The sequence below is a fragment of the Brassica napus genome, chromosome C3, assembly GCF_020379485.1.
Source record: "Brassica napus cultivar Da-Ae chromosome C3, Da-Ae, whole genome shotgun sequence".
Lineage (NCBI taxonomy): Eukaryota > Viridiplantae > Streptophyta > Magnoliopsida > Brassicales > Brassicaceae > Brassica > Brassica napus.
This window is the reverse complement of record NC_063446.1, coordinates 42,251,016-42,273,783: the sequence shown is the minus strand read 5'-3', so window position 1 is coordinate 42,273,783 and position 22,768 is coordinate 42,251,016. Positions and strand designations below refer to the sequence as shown.

The following is a 22,768-nucleotide window of genomic DNA, read 5'->3' as shown; positions in this document are numbered from 1 at the left end:
CAAAATAATAAATAAGTAAAACTGATTTGATGGTAATTTTTATGACATATATATATATATATATATATCAATTATGTGAAAGAAATAGAAGGTTAATATGGAAAAAAATCTCAACTACAAAAAACTCTACAAATTAACAAAAAAAAACTAATAAAAATTAAACTATGATATCACTTGAAAGCTTCTTAGATAATATTAATAAATTATTTAAGCGATAATTAAACAAATTTTATTTTTTTGGCCAGACAAAAGTTTATTATTAATTAGCATTAGCTATTTCAAGATGTTTAAGAAAGGATGGACAAAAAAATAGGATGAACATAAATGATATATGAACTATGAATATTACTTTGTAAAGCTGACTTAGATAACATATTTGCACATCCATTTCCAGTTATTTTTGATGCATAAATTCAATTTCTTCAAAGCAGTTATTCCACAAAGAGATCGTATGAAATATTGTTTTGATATTCAGATTTGTTTCTTGACTGTTAAGAAGATTGATAACTGTAAAAATGTCTCATTCGAATATGATATGTCTATAACCGAGTCCCCAAAATGAGACAAGTTTGTTTAAAAAGTAAATAATTTTATTTTTCTTATATTATATAATAAATATATATTATTTACTGATAATAAAAATATAGTTATTCATCTATCACAAATATCTATGCAAATATGTGAATCAAGTACAACAATCAAACAACATAATGATTTCCACACAAAAAAAAAATTTTAAAATATATTTATGTTATGTAGTCTTATTTTATATTCTTTAAATAATGTAATACAATATTATACATTATTTTTTTAGAATTGTGAAATACATATAATATTTTATCCGCGCGTAGCGCGGTTAAAAAATCTAGTATAGTTTAAGACTTAAATCTAATAGAAGTTGATTGTATAGGAAATAAAAGATGTGATTTATTAATGTATAGTTGTAACATAAAATATTAATCCTTGCTATTTATATACGTGCAACCATTACATTTAAGAATATCTTTCGTAAGTGAAACTTTCTTAAATTATACAAATGTAAATATATTATATTTTTAATACGAAAGAAGTATATAGTGCTTATTACTTAAATGTAGAAGTGTGTGATTCAAACAATTTGTTACTATATATATAGTTTCACATCAAATATATATTTTTTGCCAAATGATACTTTCTATACGTGAAAAATACTTTTATATGGATCATTCATAGTTGGAATTTTAAAATTTTGAATAATTCACATATATACCATATTGTGTTGACATAATGAGCTTTCGTCAGTTGTATACATTATTCCATAAAATATTGTTGAATGATTGTTATACTGTAAGTATAGATTTGTATAATAAATAATGAATCGTAAGATTTGTATAATAAATACTGCAACCTCTTCTTTTTGATTGATTGCAATAATTGAGAAGTTTTTTTATAACGAAAAGTTCATGTATTGCATGCATGCATCGATTGACCCTTTTTGCAGTAGTTTCTCCAAAATTTAACTTGCGCATCTTTGCTAATATATATACCAAATCTTATAATAAACTAGAGTCTTCGTCCGCGCTACGCGCGAAAAATGGGATTAGATATATTTGTTGTAGTATTAAAATCTTTTAAATAAATTTATTATTATTTTTTGTTATATTATTATTTAGGTTGAGTTTATTTTTATAATTTTTATTAATTTTTATTTTTCATTTTGGTTTTTTTCTATGTTAGATTTTTATAATATGTTTAAAATCCATAGAGCTGTAAAATGAATAGCATGACTAACATTCCAAATGGGAAAATTACTCTAATGTGATTTTTTCATCTAAGTTGTTTATTTTTTCTACAAATCATTATTTTTTTGTAATTTTTTGTTATTTTATATTTAAAAATTTGAGAAATATTTATGGAATTTATAGTAAAATATCATTGCTGGTGCTTGGGTTATTAGTCAAGATTACATTGATTTTAATTAACTATTAACTATTGTTGGTTCTTAATCCTTATATAATTTAGGAAACTATTTTTATGAAACTATTTGTTTTTCACTCTATATAGTCAGTTGTACACATATGTGGACATACAATAGATTTTTTAGTAATCAAATATGTTCTTCCTTATTTTCTATTGCATTTTTTAGTACAGTAGAAACTCTGTAAATTAGCAATCCTAAAGTTAATAAACATCATAATAAGAATTTGGAATGAGAGTGTTGTATTTTCCAAAACAATGGGAATGTTGGTGGTTCATGCGCATCAACTTTTATATTAAATCCCGTTTGTTATGTCCTTTATTTTTGCATTTATCAGTAGCTTATGTAATCAACTTGTTTTGCTCAGCAGTAGCTTATATTATTTAAATTCCAACGCATATGTGGTGATGTTTGATCTGTTTATTGTTTGATTTGTCAATCTTTTGTGGTTGTCTAGAGTAAAGTAGATCAGTTATGGAATAAAAGTTTGGTATAACTCATGTGCAGAAGCAGAGGAAAGTTATTATCGTTACCAAGAACAGATACTAAGGTCTTAGGACAAAAAAATGGAAATCGTAGATAAGATGGTGGACATTTTTACGAAGAGGAAGTGTAGATGCGATGAGATTTTTCAAGTTGGGGAGCCTGAAATTATTTTAAAATAAATCAGTGAACATAACTTAGTAATAGAAATCAATTTATTTAGTTCATTGTATAGGTAGACGTACTTGATAGTAGTGAGATATCCATCATCAGGGTAGGAGTTTTTGCCTTGACTTTTTCAGTTGATAGCTAAAATACTGAGAAACATATAAATGTGAATTATTAGATAAATAATCACTAAAAACATATTGAGTGTGATTCTGATTTTAAAATTTTACTTACTCTCATGGGAACGAAGGCGGTTGAAGATTTCTTTGTAGACTATGTTCTTCACTTTTTGGGGGTGTGAATCTTCGCCTTTAATGATTTTTAGTCATGTTCTGCTTGTTACACGTGAGAGTGCTACATAGAGTTGACCATGTGTGAAGACCGGTTTAGGAAGATATAGGAGAACCTCTTTTAAACTTTGCCCCTGACTTTTGTTGATTGTCATTGCATAACACAATCTAATAGGGAATTGTCGTCGATGTAAAGTGAACGGTAGCTTTGTTTCATCATGCAAGAGAACAATCCTTGGTATCAATACTTCTTTTCCAATGTGTGAGCCAATGATTATTTCTGCCTTAATTAAGCACTCGTTCGCCTATGTAGGTTAGGATCATACGGGTACCATTACATTTTCCTTTTCTCTGATTTATGTTTCGCAGAAGCATAATCGGGGCCCCAACTTTGAGAGTGAGCTTATGAGAAGGCAATCCTGGAAATTCCAAGGAATTGAGATACTCAATCGCGTATAATGTATCATTTTGATCAGATTGAGTGTCTGAAATCTCAAAGCTATCGTAACTGTAGTAGTCTCTTGACTTCCCGTCAGTTTTGGAGATTGTGTATGCATTGATCTCATCGACTGTTTCATTTCGAGGTGTGAGTATAGCTCTATCAGTGTAGGAGCTTCGGGAGGCCTTTATCTTCTTGAATTCTCCATATGCGGCATCAACAACTTATTTTAAAGAGTCATCCTTAATTTCTCAAACCAGTGAGTTGTCGACAATTATCATCTGTTCATGGTAGCCATCATCCTCATCTTCTTGTACTGATTGTGTGCGACCTTCCCCGACTTTGAGAAGGCACTCAGAGAACTCCTTCTCGTCTTGATTGACTCGCATATTTGTTTTCAAAGAGAACTTATGGCAGCTATCCCATAGATATGAATGACTTATTGAAGCTATGACAGTATCAGCTCTATTCCCTTGTGGAATTACTGGCAAGATCTGTCTAAAATCACCACCTAACAAAACTGTCTTGCCGCCAAAAGTCTGATCCTTTGCGGGTGGATTTTTCTTAGACATTATGTCCTTCAACGTTTTGTCTAGTGCTTCGAAAGCATGCTTATAAGTCATAGGTGCCTCATCCCAAATTATGAGGTCTGTTTTCTCGATTAGTTCGGCCAGCATTGTACATGGTTTGATGTTGCAGAGCTTATCTTCAGAGAGCTTTAAAGGAATATTAAAGCGAGAATGAGATGTTCTCCCGTTAGGCAGGAGCAATGCAGCTATACCTGAAGAGGCAACCGGCAAAAAGATCTTCTTTCTTGAGCGAAGTCTGGATATAATGGTTTGGTATAGGAAAGTTTTCCATGTGCCTCATGCGCCATGTATAAAGAATAACATTTCATCCTTTTATCAACAGAGTCTAAGACTGATTCGTAAATTGCACGTTGCTCAGCATTAAGTAGGCTGTACTGCCTGTCGTGTCTTAGTGTTTCGTCAGTAACATCGTAATCCATTTCTTGGTTCCATAAACTGCTCCCCAATTCTTTTAGGAAAACAGGTTTGATCTTTGGCATCTCCTTAATATCATTTAGTGAGCGTTCATTCATGCGCATCAACTTTTCCACTTCGATCAACGTGTACTGCTCAAGGATCTCATCATCCAGTTCTAGATTTCCGTGACCCAAAAGCCTTCATCTCTTGTAAAGTATATCCTCGCTCATTGACTTCCATGAGTGTTCCCATAATTTTTTAGGGCTCGTAACGAAGCAATTATTCAGGAATGTTAAAAACATATCTCGGAGTTGAAATGGGGTAGCCGATCTAGCAGCCTCTGACATACTCTCGTGCCATTCAACATCATTGTCCAAATAGCCTCGTGCGTGGCAAACCGATTTAAAGTCGGGGTATTTCACATCCTTAAACGTTTTAAGCTCGTCATAACTTCTAGGACCCTTAATCTTATTTATGAGGATCCTTAGATAGTACCGATCACCTGATGATGGATGGACCGCTACGATTCTCCAATTGCTTTTCCTCTCCTACTCTCAGACCACACTTTGGTAGTGTTGTTCCATACTAAATATTCAGGTATTTGCACATAAGTCAACGTTCGTGCAAACTCTGACCTTCTAAGACCATCCATTCAATGAACATTGTCTTCTCAATACCAGGCTTGCGAATTACACGGCCGAGGTTATCAGTTTCTTTAACTGTGATATTATGTTCACCTTCTAAGTGAATGATAAGCTTCTCAACTGATGGCTTTCTTTTGTGTATGTGGAATGCAAATGTCCGCCACATAGACTCACAAGCTGATAGATATCGAGCATCGATGAATTCTTGGATCTCATTCTGTTGCTTGATAACTTTATCCTTTGGTTCGCTAGAGGCCACTGCGTCAGAGGCAGTTGCCGTATACCCCTTTTCTATAACTGCGGATGCTCTGTCAACACCCTTGGTTATGTACTTGAACAAATATTTTACTGCACTCGTACGATTACACCATTCAACATTAATATGAGCTTCGTACTTCTTCAGGAGCTTAATGCTATGAGGCACAACAAAGTTGTTGTTTAGAAATGCCCCATCCTTTACCACAGACGCATCATCGTTCCGACGCCGACGATATAATACATACCCTGACTTATCAATCGAAGTATTTTCATTATACGGTTGAGGATACTTTTTGGTGCACACAGTCTTCTCCATACATGGTGACTTCCGATTAGCGTCACCACATGGTCCATGGATCATGTGTTTTATTACTAAATTGTAAGCTTCTGGGTCTTCTTCTTTGTTTGGGAGCTTGGCTGTAATAATCTCATCTATCTCCTCTGCACTCGATGTTCTGGAAGAGTTTCCCAACCACAATAATATATGTGCATGTGGGAGCCCTCCTTTTTGAAACTCTATCCTATGGAGAGCTGCTGTGTATGGCCTGAAAAAAGTTCCGTTTTTGAAATCCTTGAGTAGCTGATCTAACTTCATTTTAAAGACTCGACATTCTACGTCTGGTCTATCATTGGGAGAGTCTCCACCATATTTCTCAAGATGCTCTTTAATCTCCCTCCAATTAGGATTTTCCGTCATTGTGATAAACAAATTTGGATTCCCATATACTCTGCAAATAGCCATCGCATCATGATATTTTTCGACTAAGTAACGTGGCCCACCGGTGAAACTTGGCGGCAGTATGAACCTTTGGCCAATAATTTTAGCATCAGTGTCACCCTTGCCAACAGCATCGAGTACATTACTGTAGAGCTCGGCTCTCAGGACATCATGATTATTCCTCGCCCACCGTAACCGATCTTCTTCAATTGCCGTATAGACGTCCACAACAAATTGATGGAGGAGACGACCGCCTTTAATCAATGTCATCCCTTGGTTAAGCCGTGTTTGTATCTGGGCAGCGTAGAATTGGCGTAGGGTTAGGAATTGCCTCGTTCTTGAAGTGCTTGTCTCAAGATGTAACAGGATGTCGGGGTGAAAACCATACTCACCATATGGAAACAGAAGAGGATATTGGAGGCTCATGTATAGAGGGTGATCATCACGTATCTGCTGCAATGTGTCAGATTGGAATTGGACAACTATATCCCGTTCTCCAATTGTTGATGACATATCCCCTACGATAAGGCATGCGACCTCACTCGTACTCGGAAGATCGTACTCTTTCCCTTTCCCTTTATCTGGGAGCAACCTAATAGTAAACTCTTTCCCGTTGCTTTCGTAGTAGTCACGTGCCCGTCGAAAAAACTTAGCTAAACAATTATTCTCGTCAATCATCTCGATTAGGCGCGTTAAGGTTGTCTCATCAAGATTACCTTCTGTTGAGGTTTGACCCATCGCGTTTAACCGATTTCTGACTTCGTTGCTGGTATCAAATATATAAAGCTGGAGATATTCTGGGAGACGGCCTTGTTGCGGTATAAGCGAGCCAATTCTATGGTGGGTTTGACCTTGGATCTGAATAGTGTAAGGACCAGGCGCATGCACCACACCATAATCCATTTTCTTCCCAACTGATGTGAAAGCCAGTACAGAATTATATACTCGGATAGTATTCCGAAACCATCTAGAATGAAGAAGTTCATCTAACAGGGCTGGAGGTTGGTTGATCGGAGGAAGCTTTATTTGGCCATGGTTACAGCAAATTGTGAATGTTAGTTCACCTGTTTTGGGGTCCGTCCCAGTGCTCTCTGAAGTCCACATTAATGCACCACATTTTGTGCATGTAACGATTGGGTTCTCTTCGGCTTTAGATGTGGAGCCCTTATCTGATTTAAATTGAGTTTGAAATTGTTAACACATAGTGTGTTTAATATCTAAGAATTGTTGTTGAGTTTAATATTTCATAAGATTTACAGTACAACCTCTATAACTAAATACTTGATAAATTAATAATTTATATAAATTAATAAAGTTTGCTTGTCCCAAGTTTGGGCCGGTACGAAATTTAACACAAAACTATTAAATAATAAAATAATTATTTTTAAAAAAAATTTATGTAAATATATGGTCACTTTAAAGTATAAATTAATATTTTACATGTATACATTTTATATAAGTAAGAAAGTACTATTATATTGTTTGGTTGTAGTCATAATGAAATGATCTTTATAATCTCTTAACATTTAACCTTGTTTTATGAGATTTAGTAATAATGTATATGCAATATACATTTTATGCACCAAATTATATAATTAAATAAAAAATGTCAAATTTGAAAAATAACAATTATCAAATATATACTAAGTTCTTATATTTTTCTTATTTAGAATAAATATATAGTATGTACCTTTTTTTGTGGACTGTGTCGCAAGCCATGTGGACCTGGCTGGCCATCTAAATATAATATAAACAATGAATATCAGAATTATAAATATATTTATCCTAAATAGATTTGGCTGATTATGATGCTTACATTGTTACAGTGCTGAAGTTCGTTTTGATAGCAAGATAGCCCTTCTCATGTTACGTGCATTTTTTTGTTTGACTAATATGTTTTAAAATAATTAGTTTAACAGGATATAAGGTAAGATATAGATACTGGAGTAACGTTTCTTACCATAAGAGTCGCAAATATCACAGCCACATGTTTGTTTAAATGTGAAACCCACTTAGTTATACAAATAGTTATTCAAAAAAGAATGTTATCATAATCCATATAAACTTACAGTCATAGAATTTTGGTTTGAATGTTGGTTGATCGTTTATTAGACAAACTGAGAAATACTCATAATTAGAAAAAATTCCAATACAACATTTTAGGTGGAAAAAATGTATATCTTACAATAAATACACACCTTTCGATTTCGTACGTGATCCGATTGGACGTCCTCATTTTCTTTTTTGTGTTACTCTGGACGAAGCTTCTGCTTCTGTATTTCAAAAAATAGCTAAGTACTTATTTGTTCTGACAAAATATATAATAATCAGACCATTATAATTTATTTAGTTTAATGCTTTAATCCCCAAAATCCATATTCCCTAAACTATATTTGCGAAGTGATTTATACACATGTCGTCACTACAATCATTCTCGCTGAAAAAGATGACATGGCACTTAAAATAGATGACATAGTTTTAGAAAATAATGACATGGCATCATATTAATTGTGAGATATAAAATTTCCTTATAAAAATTAAATTTTTTTTGCATGGATTTTAAATATGGTAATAAAAATAACTCATATATCATCATTAATGTCAATTTTCCATATAAATATTTATTTATGGTAAAATATTAAATATATTAATAATTCATATATCACAATTAAAATAATAATATATATGTATATATTTATCTCACATTAATAAAAATAAACTAAATAAAGTAACACTAATCCAAAAACAAATTGATAGTCAAATATTTAAACATTATTTAAATTTATCTGTTCATCTTCATCATTTAAATTAACAAAAATATTTTTAAGTTTAACTAAAACAAACAAAGTCAAAATTTATTAGAATTTATATTTATATGTAAATATATATATACATATATATGTATATATTTAAAATTAGATGGGAATATATATATATTTAAAATAAATAATCATTAAACACAATAATACAATTAAAACTATTTTTATAAAATCTAATTTTATCTTTATTAAAATTTGAATAAAATCAAATTTAAACAGTTATACCAAATCAAAAGAAATAAGATTACAAAAATACGTTTATGATTTTTTATAACTATTGAAGTTAAAATATAAATTAATAATGTTGAAATATAAATCAAAATTTCCTTTTGAAATAAAAAATGTTATGTTAAAAATTACTATTTCTGCGCATGGCGCAGGAAAACTCCTATTGCTTTTAAAATATTAGTACTTTATGAACCAGCAATGATCTAAAATCCTGGAAAGTGTTTTAAAATAATATTTTGTTTGAAAAGTTCTTGTTCTTGTATATTAATATTTTGCATTGTTTTCTGAAAAACTTCAAGTATAATGAAGTTTACAACTGTGTTTTAAAACAAAACGGAGGAATTAGTACTTTTTAGATTATTATTTGATATAGAACTATAGAAATTAGGACTGAATAATAATAGAAATGAAATATTTACATATATATTAATTATATATAAACTAATAAGAGAATAATTTTTATATAAATCTTAGATGAATAAATTAGTAGTTTCCATAAATATAAATTATAAATAAACATATAAAAACTCCACTTTCGTGATTCTTTACAAACATAGAAAAGAGAACTGTCTTAAGATATCAACCTTTAATATTACAATGATGAGTAGTGAGTATATGAACCAACCGGAAGCAGTTTATTTTTTTATTGTTTCTTTTCATACGTTTGTTTTCAAAGAGATTGTTACTTCACATTGATCATCAGTTGGTTGATTGTTACAATCTAGTTTATTAAATATTGTTACTTCACAGAGATTGTTACTTCACAGAGATTGTTACAATATTAAATATCACAAAGCTATTATAGTTTATTTTTAAAAATTGTTCATACTCCATACTACATATTAATCACTCTCAAAAAAATGTAATTATTTAACCTAATTGATTGATAATTTGATCGTAAGAACAGAGATAATTCTAATATTGTAAGAAATAGAGTTATAAAGGAAAAAAGTCAACGACTCCACCCTTGCACGGGACTATACATCTTCAAAATCGTATATCTTCTCAAATACAATTTTAGATCAGTTTCATAAACATATAAATGAATTTTATAACAGATTTAATAATTTTTATTTATACCAAAAGTAATATAAGTGAATAAGAAATCAATGTTTCTTTGGGAAAAAACCCCAATGAAGTCAAAATGCCAAATGTAGAAAATTGGTTGTCACAGATGGTCAATATAAAAAGAAGGAACTGTTGGGTTTTCCCTCATTAGCCCAAGAATAATAACTAATCAAGTTATAACCCAAGAGCCTAAGAAGAAGAGATATGTAGAGAAAAATGGAGAAGGATGAAGAAGTGTGTAGAAGAAAAATTGTGTAGAAGAAAAATTGTGTAGAAGAAGAGAAAAAGTTATGGAGTTAGATATTTTGAAATAAATAATAATTTAGAGAAATCTAGAACTTGTTGGAGTGTGCTCCTACACTTGTATAAATAGGGGTGCTTGGCACCATTTGTAAACATCCCACATCAAGAAAACAAAGAGAGAAAACATTTGTAAGAGAGAGTTCTCAAAACAAAATCTTTGTAAACCCTTTCCAAAATTATAAAGAGTCTTCTTCTTAAATCTTTTAGTTGTCTAATCTCATCTTCATCTCATCGATATTGGGTAATTTTCCCAACCAGTGGTATCAGAGCCATGTTCAAACATAACATCAAGACCCGTGAGATTCAAGATGGAGGCTACCGTTACCGTTGAAGGTGACATGTTCAAACTCACGATAGACAACTACTCTTATTGGAAACCGATGATGGAAGATCACCTTTATTGTAAGGATTTGCATGAACCCATCATCATGAAGGAGAAGCCGGAAAGAAAGGATGACAAAACATAGGAAATACTAAACCGAAAGGCGGTTGCTGTAATCCGTAAGTACATTGACCGATCTCTCTTTGAACATGTTTCTACCTACACAAATGCTTTTGAATTATGGACAAAACTTGAATCCATGATTCAAAAGAAAACACCTCGAAACAAAGCTCTTCTTGTTCGACGGTTGGTAAAGTTGGAGTACAAGGATGGCCAGAGCATGATGGAGCACTTGAACAATTTCAAGGGGATTGTAAATCAGCTTAACAAAGTTGATATGAAGGTTGAAGACGAAATGCAAGCCCTTTTACTCCTTAGTTCACTACCGGAGAGTTGGGACACACTAGTTGTCACTCTAAGCAATTCAGCACCAGAGGGAAAGCTTACCATGGACACCGTCACTGATAGCCTTCTAAACGAAGAAGTTCGCAGGAAGGAGCGAGGTTCGAGTTCTTATTCAGAAGCTAACATTGTTGATAGACGAGGTAGAGAAGAGACTCGTGGCCAAAACAGAAGCAGAGGACGAGACCAATCTCGAGGAAGATCTAAGTCACGTCCGAGAGTTACTTGCTATTACTGTGGCAAACCGGGTCACATGAAGTCGGAATGTCGGTTTCTCAAGAAAGACAAACAAGCCGGTAATATCAAACCAGACCGGTTCAATCCTACAAAGAAGCATGAAGACAAGACTACCACCATTGTGGAAGACCAGAGCGAAGAATTATATCTCGTTGGAGAATGTAATCTTAGCTCTGATGATAGCTCATGGATCGTTGATTCTGGTGCTTCTTTTCACGTCACCCCTCATGGAAGCTTCTTCACAACCTATCAAAGTGGTGACTTTGGTAATGTTCAAATGGGAAATCAAGGAAGAAGCAAGATCATTGGAAAGGGGGATGTTATTCTTACATCAAACACTGGATGTAAGATAGTTCTCAAGGATGTGAGACATGTTCCCGACATGCGACTCAATCTCATATCAACCGGAAAGCTCGATGATGTCGGCTTGGACAGTCATTTTGGTGGTGGCAAATGGAAGTTAACCAAAGGAAGTTTGATCATGGCTCGAGGAAGAAAAGAAGGCTCATTATACGTTACTCAAGCCAAGCTTTGCAAGGAAGAAGTAAATGTCGCAAGTGATGACATCGATATATGGCACCGAAGACTCGGGCATATGAGTGAGAAAGGTTTAAATATACTTTCTCGCAAGAAACTTCTTCCTGATATGAAAGGTATTCCTCTCTCACCATGTCATGATTGCTTAGCCGGAAAACAACATAGGGTCGCTTTCCGAAGATCATCTACGCCTATGAGAAGAAAGCATATTCTTGATCTTGTGCATACTGACGTATGCTCCATGTCCGAGAAATCCAATGGAGGGGCATCATATTTCGTCACCTTTATTGATGACCATTCAAGGAAGGTATGGGTATACCTTTTGAAGTCAAAAGATCAAGTTCTTGATGCTTTCAAGGAATTTGTAGCCCAAGCAGAGCGAAGTACGGGTCAAAAACTCAAGTGCGTTCGATCTGATAATGGTGGAGAGTATCGAGGTCCCTTTGAAGCGTTTTGCAAAGCTCATGGAATTAGAATGGAGAAGACACCACCAAAGACGCCACAACTGAACGGGCTAGCTGAAAGAATGAATCGAACGATCACAGAAAGAGTTCGGTGCATGCTCTCTCACGCTAAACTACCCAAGCCATTTTGGGGAGAAGCCATAAAGACTGCAGTGGACGTCATAAATCTTACACCATCAGTTCCTTTGGAAGGCGATGTCCCGGAGGAAGTTTGGTCGGGTAAGAAGGTCTCTTACAACCATTTGAAGGTGTTCGGTTGCAGAGCATTTGTCCATATACCTAAGGATGAACGAGCCAAGCTAGACTCCAAGACTAAAGAGTGCATCTATCTTGGGTCACCAAGAGATGATTTCGGCTATCGGCTTTGGGATCCGGTTAACAGAAAAATTATCCGAAGCAGAGATGTTGTTTTCTTCGAAGATCAAACAATCGAAGACATCAACAAATCAAAGAAACCAAAGCTAAGGGTTGTAAGGAATGAAGATTCTCATAAGCCTCAAGATCATGAACAAGTGATTGGAGATGAGGGCGAAGGGGATCCTATCATGGATCCGAATGGTGATGAAGGTGAAGAAGAAGTTCAAGTGGAGCCAGAGGAAGAACATGAGCCAAGAAGGTCTGGAAGAGAGACAAGACCATCTGTAAGATATTATCGAGATGAGTACGTTAATCTTACAGATGAGGGGGAGCCTCAAAGCTATGAGGAGGCCATAGGAGACACTCATAGAGATGAGTGGGTTGAAGCTATGCAAGAAGAAATGCAATCCTTGCATGATAATCACACTTATGAGCTGATGAAGCTACCAAAAGGAAAGAGAGCCTTGAAGAACAAATGGGTGTACAGGTTGAAGTATGAAGAGAAAAGCTCAAATCCAAGATACAAAGCTCGATTGGTTGTGAAAGGATTCAACCAAAAGAAAGGCATAGATTTTGAAGAAATATTCTCTCCAGTGGTGAAGATGTCCTCTATCCGAGTGGTTCTTGGTCTAGCAGCGGTTCTAGACTTGGAGATTGAACAACTCGATGTCAAGACGGCCTTTCTACATGGTGAACTCGAGGAGGAGATCTATATGGAGCAACCTGAAGGATTCAAGGTTCCAGGAAAAGAAGACTTGGTGTGCCGATTAAAGAAGAGTCTTTACGGTCTCAAGCAAGCTCCAAGACAATGGTACAAGAAGTTTGACTCCTTCATGGTGGATCATAACTTCAAGAAAACCAAGAATGATCATTGCGTTTTCATAAAGAGGTACGAAAGCGGCGACTTTCTCATATTATTGCTCTATGTTGATGATATGTTAATTGTGGGTCAAGATCGCAACAAGATAGCCGCATTAAAGAAAGATTTGGGAAGGTGTTTTGCGATGAAAGATCTGGGGCAAGCGAGACAGATTCTTGGAATGAAGATCACTCGGGATAGGCCAAAGAAGCTTTTATGGTTGTCCCAAGAACGATATGTTGAAAGGGTGTTGGAGAGATTCAACATGCACAAAGCAAAGCCGGTGAGCACTCCACTTGGTGGACATTTCAAGCTAAGTTCGAAGCAAAGTCCAACAAGTGAGAAGGAGAAAGAGGAAATGAAGACTACCCCATATGCATCAGCAGTGGGCAGTCTCATGTATGCTATGGTGTGCACCAGACCCGACATTGCCTATGCTGTAGGAGTTGTGAGTCGCTTTCTAGCGAATCCAGGAAAGGAGCATTGGAAAGCAGTTAAGTGGATCCTACGCTATCTACGAGGCACAACGAAGAAGTGTCTATGTTTTGGCAATGAAAAATTGGAGCTGAACGGTTACACCGATGCAGATTGGGCTGGTGATAAAGATTCAAGGAAATCAACATCAGGCTTTGTTACTACCTTTGCAGGGGGAGCTGTTTCCTGGCAATCGAAACTACAAAAGTGTGTTGCCTTATCCACCACGGAAGCAGAATACATCGCAGCAACGGAAGCATGCAAGGAGATGCTATGGATGAAGAATTTCTTGCTTGAGTTAGGAGTAAAACAAGAAAAGTACAACATGCTATGTGACAACCAAAGTGCTATTCACCTAGCAAAGAATCCAACATTTCACTCTCGCTCGAAGCACATCGACATTCGGCATCATTGGATTCGAGAAGTTCTTGAAGAGAAGCTTCTACATCTCAACAAGGTACACACCGATGAAAACTGGTCAGACTTTATGACCAAGGTATTACCGATCAAGAAGTTTGAAGATTGCTGCAAAGGCACGGGGATGACAACGGTTTCGGGCTAAATCGGGAAGGGGGAGATTTGTTGGGTTTTCCCTCATTAGCCCAAGAATAATAACTAATCAAGTTATAACCCAAGAGCCCAAGAAGAAGAGATATGTAGAGAAAAATGGAGAAGGATGAAGAAGTGTGTAGAATAAAAATTGTGTAGAAGAAGAATTGTGTAGAAGAAGAGAGAAAGTTATGGAGTTAGATATTTTGAAATAAATAATAATTTAGAGAAATCTAGAACTTGTTGGAGTGTGCTCCTCCACTTGTATAAATAGGGGTGCTTGGCACCATTTATAATCATCCCACATCAAGAAAACAAAGAGAGAAAACATTTGTAAGAGAGAGTTCTCAAAACAAAATCTTTGTAAACCCTTTCCAAAATTATAAAGAGTCTTCTTCTTAAATCTTTTAGTTGTCTAATCTCATCTTAGTCTCATCGATATTGGATAATTTTCCCAACAGAAACTTATACTTATTGATTGAGTAATGGTTTGCACTGTGATCCAGGGGTTCATCTCATCAAAACGTGTTGTGAGTAATACTACACAATTGTATTTAAAATGTAGTGATTTGTAAGACCTCATGTCTGTAATTTTGTTTTTTACGCAGATATAAAAGTATGTAGCATAAGTAGTCTAGGATCCTTAGTCAATCAGACTAATTATGTAAAATCATTCCTTTGAAACAGCTAAATAATTATTTGTCTTACTTCCGGTGTCCAGATTGCTTGTCGAAGGTGGTTTCCCCATTTCGTCCAAGATCCAAACCTTAGTACGCGATCAATAAAACATAAACATCTTAGAATATGGAACTTCTTATGGAGAGGTTTAGGTGATTTTAAAAACTTACACTTTTAAGAAGATGGCGAGATCTGGTTGCGTGAACAGTTATGGGTCTCGAAAAAATGTGCAGGTCTTTTTTTTGTGTTTTAGAGAAGGCATATTAGCTTTTTGTAGAGAGAAGAAGAAGGGCTTGATTCTCGTGAATACTTGCCTTTTATTAAAGCAATGATTTTATAAATATGGTTAATAGATATTCTCAAAAATAATTTGATATAAATCTATTCAACTGTTCAATACTAAAATCAGCCGTATATCATCCTTATAATTGCTACTTAATAAAAAACTCAAAAAAAAATCATGAAAATAACTTGGGAGATGAAAATAGAATCCACACATCAGTAAGTGAAGCTTATACGGTTATAACTAATAGATTATGCATACATTGTCAGATGTTTATCCCCAAGTTCAAGGATAATCGTAAGTTATCAACATTCCTAATCGTATATTTCTAAAGTGAACTGCCTAAAGTGATAGGAAAAAAACATATAAAAGATCATATTAGGATAAGTAGATGCTTAAAGGGATAAGTAAAAACCATATAATGAATATTGTATCAGAATAACTTAAACATAAAAAGACAAAAGTCTGAAGATTAAAATGGAAAGAAGGCAAAGTCTTTATAGAAACGTAAAAACAGTAAGAGGATAAGTTGAAGCTATATTAGCCACTCTTGGAACGCTTGGCATCGTCTGACTCAAGATTATCAGCAGCTTTTCTAGCCCTATCACCCGCAGGATCTCCAAAGCTGCTGGAAGGAGCAGATCCATCACCCCTAGTCGTCGGAATATCATCGGACGTTGCTGGAAGTGGAGCTTCTGGTGGGAATATCTTTGTGACAGTTATGGTCTGAGTCTTGCCTTTCAAGTTATGGTCCGACACTTTCACGATGAACTTCCGTGTCTGCCCTATTGTATCAAGTAAAGCTTGCAGAACCGGAACGCAATGGTCAGCTCCTGCTCCCTCATTAGAGTAACAATCAAGTAAAAACATACGTGAGTTCAAATAATACAACTTTTACTAAATGCATGAATAGGCGATGTTCTAACTAATTTGCTATAATACAAAATTATTTGCTATTTATAGACAGGTCTAACATTACCTCAAAGAAATTAGCAACCAATTCTGCTGCATGTTTCCCAGTCAACTCCTTGCCGGCATTACCAAGGATGACAAAAACTGCTTGCTCACTCTTATCATAAACAGAAATCTTCGTGAGGTACCTGCAACGAAAGAAGATTAGCTATTAGTACTGACAAAACGTAGATGAAACTATGACTACAACACTTACTGAGGCACGCCTGTGACTTCCTTCTTCTCACACTTCTAGTTGTTGCACATCAGAGAAGTAGGGCCTTTAACTGCCTTACTATTACATCCACCGCAGGAAACGTAATACCAAGAAGAACCCTGGACAACATCATCTATAGTTTCTGTGCATTCAAACCAAGCAACCTTCATTGTGGAAAGTAAAATAAAATTCAAAAGTACCCAAGCACACAGAAATGAATGATAACAACAGGATAACTCTTGACCTTAGAAGCTTCCTGCTTAATGTAGGAGAATAGCTCCTCAAGAGTCACTTTCTCAGGCTTTGTGACTACCTCAGCAGCAATCCTATTAGCAATACCTGTGTTGGAGCTCAACCTGAGAAAAGGCGGAAACCCAAAAATTGTTACAGATGAAGACGCTTGAATATATTAGCAAAAGTAGCGTGCAAAATAATTAAATACACAAATGCCTACCATTCAAGGTAATCCTTGCTAGGCTGAACATCGTCATCCATGAACACTCGAGATGATGACATAGAAGTGAGACAAAGGGTTCATGTTAATCAAAACTATATAATTAACCACAGCTAATTTATGCATATGAGCATGAAATTTTATTATTAAAATACTAACCTCCAAGATGCTTAGAGTTCATTGTGGTGACCAAAAGAACGTGTGGGGTCCTTCCATACGATTTAAATTTCTAGCAGAACTCAGATGCGGCATTATCCCATAGATAGAGCTTCATCACTGGTCCGCTACAAATGTAAACATTACGTGTTAAATATAACACACAACGAAAACAACTAACAAATGGACAAACTTACTCATGTGTCTGAACATGAACACATAGATGCCGCTTCTCAGCTATGGCAACTTCGTCAAGAACAGTATGGTCAGTGAGAGTCTGTCCATTCACCAGCCTCATGTGGCCAACATAATCTGAGATAGAATAATTAAACAGTCAACAAAAATCAACAGAATAATACTCTAAATAGTTAACAAAACTCAACGGAATAATAATCATTGGAGGTGATAAATTATAAACTAAAAATTCAGGCATAAAAACCAACCATAGTTCAACATGACTTACCGTAAAGATCACCCTTGGAATCACAGTTGGCCATAAACTCCTCGAAGCTGTGGAACCTGAACCTGTCTTCTGGAATCAGAACCGGAGGGTTCTCAAGAACGGATAAATCAGAATTCCAACTGAATGAGACGATGGCGATATGATCAGCAACCGAGAACTGAGCTTTGTTCCTGGATCCGAAAAAATTGTTGAGCTTATAGACGGAACCAGCTACCAGATCAAATGTCCCTACTTGACCGGCTGGAACAAAACCTTGAATAACAGTTCCCTGAAAATAAATTGAAATCTTCGATTAATATAAATCAAACAATACATCAGATCACTTTGAAAACTTAAGCAGACATATATAGAGAGACATATATAGAGCAGACATAGGAACCAATCTAATCTACTGAAAAAGAATAACACTCGGAGAAACCAATCTAATCAACAAATATAAAATCAGAAGCACGAAAAACTAATACGTTCTACTGAAAGCAAGACCAAGAATAGCACTCGGGGGAACTAATCTAATAGACAAATATAAATTCAGAAACACAAAAAAATTAATAAGATCTACCGAAAGCAAGACTCGGAGAATATATCTAAACGACTAATATTAAATCAAAAACACGATTCAAGACGAAAATAGAGAGGGAAGCTAAAGACGTTGACAAACCTCTTCGTCGATAAGGAGCATCTCTTGTCCAATCAAGGTTTTCGTGCATATATTTCGAGCCTCCCATAAGTGAATCAGACGAAACCTCAACTCGGCTTCGCGTGGGCCGAGTGAAACATCTCTGAAGAACATCACTTGGTTTGCATGCGCGGAGGACAGAGCGGTAACAGTGTTTGGGTTCATCGGATTGCTAGATGAAACAGGGGACTTCCCGTTTGGTTTCGCAGTCGCAGAGGAGGCGACGGTCTTCTTGCTGGCTTTGCGATTGCCGGAGATGGATGAGTTGCTGGTGGATTCCATCGGGATGAGTTTCTGAGAGTCTTTTCAACTTGGATGGAAAGATAAGGTAGCAAAAGAGATTTATATATAGAAAAACAGAGAAGAAGGTGAAAGGAATCCATTGAATGAGTTTAATCAAGGATTCAGTTAGTGGTGATTTACTGGTGGAGACGAAATTGAAGAGGTGAGAAACGGAAGAGATGGAAGTCGCAAAGGTACGGGGGAAAAAAATAGGGCTACGAAAGACGGAGACAGCTGCTTGTGGCGAAGAACACATCCACATCATTCCAGAAAATAAGCTACACCAAAACAGCCCAAACTACATACCAAAACCACCAAAAGCCCAAACCAATTGACTTAATAAATGACATGGATGAAATGATGCATTCCTATTGATCGAATTTCCTGTCCGATGTGGATGCCATAAGAAGACTTCTTTTGCTCCTTTTAGTATAGTTTTGATGTTATTAAGCTATTATACAATTGATCATTTTTTATTCAATTGTATTATTCAGAACATTAGTTAATAGTATGGGCAAAAAAAACGAACCAAACCAAACCAAACTGACCCAACCGAATTCAAACAGATTAAAAACCAAAGTATATGTCTAGACTATTTGATTAAGATTTTATCAATCAAATTGGTTCATTCTGGTTCATTTTAAACTGAACCAAGCCGAAGCGAAGTGTTTTTAGTTATATTAGTTAAACATGATAATAATATTAAGATTTAATAAATTTAATTATTGCTAAAGGTGGAAGATCACGCGTATTTGGATCCTCTTTCGTCAACTGCTTTGCACCAAGTTGGTTGGCTCCTTATGCTGGCAAAGAGGCTGCAAGTTAGTTTTTTAAAAGTTTCTATTCGATGTAAAAAAAAACCTAAACGATTAAAAAATTATACATTTTACTTTTAAAGGAATAAAATGAACACAATAAAAAATAATAAAAAATATGAATTTCATACATTAACATCAAAATCAAAAATCTACTTATATTAGGTTTGAATATAGTAATACAAAATTATAGGATTAAATCTTTAGCTCTACAATTAAATGTGAAGAAAATAATGATCTAGTATCAAATGATGATTTGTTTATGTTCTTATAAATTATATTTTTGTAAGTGAAGTAGAACAAAACTAAAAAAAAGAAAACTAATCGATTGAAATAAACAAACACAAATAAAACCAAATTAAACCGCACCAAACACAAACCAAACCAAACTAAAACCAAATCGAACACAAATCAAACCTAAGTAAAACTGAACCAAATCAAACTAATTTGGGTTGAGCATAGTTAAGATTATCTTAGACCCAAATAAACCCAAACAAACCTATACTGTAAGACCCGATCCTGGATTCCTCAATCTAACCAGACCGCGGTTTACCTAACCATCCTACTTAGTTTGATTCCTTTACTTCTCATTCCGTGTCTAATATTTTTCTTATCATTTATCATAGTTTTGAGGTTTAATCAATCATACTTAGACAATCAGAATCAAGTAAGGCAAATCGACATTTTATAGATAATAAATAAGTTCACAGTTTGCACAATAGGCTATCAATACTTCACATCTACTAGGAATGACCCATTCACCACACATCTTCCCATGGCTGGAGTCCTCACAGTGCATTTCCTTTACCACGGTCCAAGTCAGTACCTAAAACCAACGCATCACAACACACAAGTATACAATCAGATAACCTAACACAAGGATCTATCATTGCATGGTTCGGTTCCTAGAGTTCTCTACTCATTATCTATCCAATCAGAACATATAACAAGCGGCCACACTTAGACTCATAAGAGAATCAGGCGCGCCCAATCAAGGCCTCAAGCGGATCACACACAAGGCGATCTAGATCATCCGATCATCCCTTGGTGTATCCGAACATGCCTAAGTCCGGCCAAAGGCCAAGGACTCCGATTCTGAACCGGTCAAGGCCTTGGTTCAGTCTCTCCTTATCAGATCAAACATAAAACAACACCATATAAAGAGAGAAGGCGATTTGAAGATGAAAGGATAGAAAGGATGCAACCGGTACACGATCGGCCCCAAGGCTCGATCGGATCACCCATCCGCCTTAGGTTCCCGGTTCACACCACTGACCTTAGGCGTGTGGTCTCCTTGCGCCGCCTCCTTCTCCTTCTCTTTCTCCTTCTGTCTGGTATCCATCTTCACAAGCCTTGTCTCTCACGGCCAAGCCTTCGCCGGAACAGATCAAGCCTCCACACGGTTTCTCCTTAAGCTGTCGGCCTCTCTCTCTCTTGGTTTATCTCTCACGATTTGTGCAGAGTTTTCCCTAAGGAATTTGATGCCCAAAATCAACCCCAGAGACTTGTATTTATAGAGAGAGGAACCAGTAACTGCCTTGGGCGATCGGTTGCAAGGGATTGGCCGAAATGGTGCCACTTATCTTCTTGCACCCTTTCGCCTATAACTTCCCATAACCGGCCCTTAACCGCCCAACTGCTCCCTTGGCAGTTTCCTCCATCAAAAACCAACCCCCAGGCCTTTGCCCAAGCCTTGGTTTGCTCCTGGCTGCACACGACCCCATCGTCCCACATGAGCCGCCGGCACGGACTGGTAACCGCTCTGCCCCGGCCACACTGGTCCGGACCGGAACACTCCGCCAAGCTGAGATGATCTGGTCACCAGCTGTCCCCAGCTGAGTGAGCTAGTCCATCAGCTCCAGTGAGCTGGCTAAGACTAAGTGAGCTAGCTCCAAGCTTCACCTAGCTGATTGAGCTTGAACCGAAACTCGCCTAGCTTTCGGATCACTCGTCCAGCTCCATTTAACTTGTCTCCATCGTATCCAGGTTAAGTCTCAGCTGCATGACTTCCTTAACCATCAATTTAGACCATGATACGCTTGTCTCAAGGTCTTTCGACCTGACTCGTGCGTCTCTTTGCACCATGGCCCGTCCGGACGATCCTATCGAGAATCGGGGACATGACATATACCGAAGCCGTAATTAAACCGAGTGACATGACATCATTTGTCAATATTATATGTTTTAAATATTTATCATAAAAACTCGTATGTCTTATCCTAGTTACAATTTAAAGGTTGATTTTTCAAAATGCTTTCCTTTTAATAATAAAGAGATATATTGAATGTATTTCGTCACAAAGCTAATTAGAAGATTATAAGTTATGAATTAAAGAAGAAAAAGGAATATGCGTTGTATATATCACTATACATATATGGCCATGGTGGCCTTAACGATTAACTTGTTGGTAAGAGCTTTTGCGTGTGATATACATATTTAATGTGTCAATATAATAGTGAAGAATCTTAATGCCGTGGTTTACACAAACTCAATATAATATTGTTGTGTGTAAATCTTGTGTCCGGTGATTCCTGAGTTATAGTCGTGGGGATAGAAGAAGAAAAACGTGATGTCAGAATCCAGACGTTATAGCATGTCATCCAATTTGAATCGATATTAAAAATGTTCCTTATATTTAATCCTTATATCCCATTGCCCTATTCGAAAACGCGGGGGCGTAGCCGGTTAATCGGATGAGTAGGCGGTGGTCGGAGCATGACCGTGCCGATATGGAGCAAATCGGAGGACCAAGGCGGGAAGACGCATAGTCAGCATAATAGTGAAACACGACGATTATTTTCAACTCGTTTATGTAACTAAATTCCATTTTTTTAGAATCTAACCTAAATCTATGAATTATTAAACAAAACGAATACAAAACTGGAGAAAAGAGTGAAAGATATGAGAAAAAAAAAATGGAGGCTGCCATTTATGAGCAAGAAAGCTCGTAGATTAAGAGAGAAGACGACAAAATAAATTACAAAGTTGCCTTTCATTTAGAAGATAGAAAAAAGAAAGGGAAAAGAAGGTGTCCACGGACATCGAACTTGGGCTAATTTTATTGTACCTTGCTTTCATATTTAATATTTATACATATATAAACGTAAAAAAAACTAATTCCCGCATATACTCCAATTATATTCCGATTTTTCACTAACGTCGACCGCCCTA

At 35.8% G+C, this 22,768-nt stretch overlaps 3 protein-coding genes across 3 annotated transcripts; all 3 read right to left on the bottom strand.

Moving 5' to 3' along the window:
• Positions 1–1,708: 1,708 nt before the first annotated feature.
• On the bottom strand, positions 1,709–22,695 carry LOC111204039. Its single transcript, XM_048751643.1, has 11 exons — positions 17,206–22,695; positions 16,996–17,107; positions 16,752–16,915; positions 16,563–16,683; positions 15,471–16,416; positions 15,331–15,388; positions 8,142–8,216; positions 7,760–8,060; positions 2,843–7,680; positions 2,686–2,757; positions 1,709–2,602 (listed from the first exon to the last, which is right to left on the bottom strand). Exon 9 carries the CDS (start codon positions 7,045–7,047, stop codon positions 4,936–4,938), a length of 2,112 nt encoding a protein of 703 aa, XP_048607600.1. The 5' UTR covers positions 7,048–7,680; positions 7,760–8,060; positions 8,142–8,216; positions 15,331–15,388; positions 15,471–16,416; positions 16,563–16,683; positions 16,752–16,915; positions 16,996–17,107; positions 17,206–22,695; the 3' UTR covers positions 1,709–2,602; positions 2,686–2,757; positions 2,843–4,935.
• LOC106421854 (ATP-dependent DNA helicase pif1-like) lies at positions 3,184–4,406 on the bottom strand. The gene is made up of 3 exons (XM_013862694.2): positions 4,229–4,406; positions 3,595–4,118; positions 3,184–3,531 (listed from the first exon to the last, which is right to left on the bottom strand). Exons 1-3 carry the CDS (start codon positions 4,404–4,406, stop codon positions 3,184–3,186), a joined length of 1,050 nt encoding a protein of 349 aa, XP_013718148.1.
• LOC125583091 lies at positions 17,435–18,782 on the bottom strand. Its single transcript, XM_048749646.1, has 4 exons — positions 18,483–18,782; positions 17,825–18,092; positions 17,559–17,673; positions 17,435–17,489 (listed from the first exon to the last, which is right to left on the bottom strand). Exons 1-4 carry the CDS (start codon positions 18,780–18,782, stop codon positions 17,435–17,437), a joined length of 738 nt encoding a protein of 245 aa, XP_048605603.1.
• Positions 22,696–22,768: the final 73 nt, after the last annotated feature.

Excerpts from the sequence above, each read along its gene's own strand:
- LOC111204039 (XM_048751643.1), bottom strand. The coding sequence starts at position 7,047 with ATGTGGACTTCAGAGAGCACTGGGACGGACCCCAAAACAGGTGAACTA.
- LOC125583091 (XM_048749646.1), bottom strand. The coding sequence starts at position 18,782 with ATGGAATCCACCAGCAACTCATCCATCTCCGGCAATCGCAAAGCCAGC. Across the intron at positions 18,093-18,482 it reads TGCTCCTTATCGACGAAGAG|GGAACTGTTATTCAAGGTTT; the intron begins GTTTGTCAACGT and ends ATTTATTTTCAG. Across the intron at positions 17,674-17,824 it reads TTCCAAGGGTGATCTTTACG|ATTATGTTGGCCACATGAGG; the intron begins GTAAGTCATGTT and ends ATTCTATCTCAG.
- LOC106421854 (XM_013862694.2), bottom strand. The coding sequence starts at position 4,406 with ATGCCAAAGATCAAACCTGTTTTCCTAAAAGAATTGGGGAGCAGTTTA. Across the intron at positions 4,119-4,228 it reads TGTTGATAAAAGGATGAAAT|GTATAGCTGCATTGCTCCTG; the intron begins GTTATTCTTTAT and ends TTGCCTCTTCAG. Across the intron at positions 3,532-3,594 it reads TAATTGTCGACAACTCACTG|AAGATAAAGGCCTCCCGAAG; the intron begins GTTTGAGAAATT and ends GGAGAATTCAAG.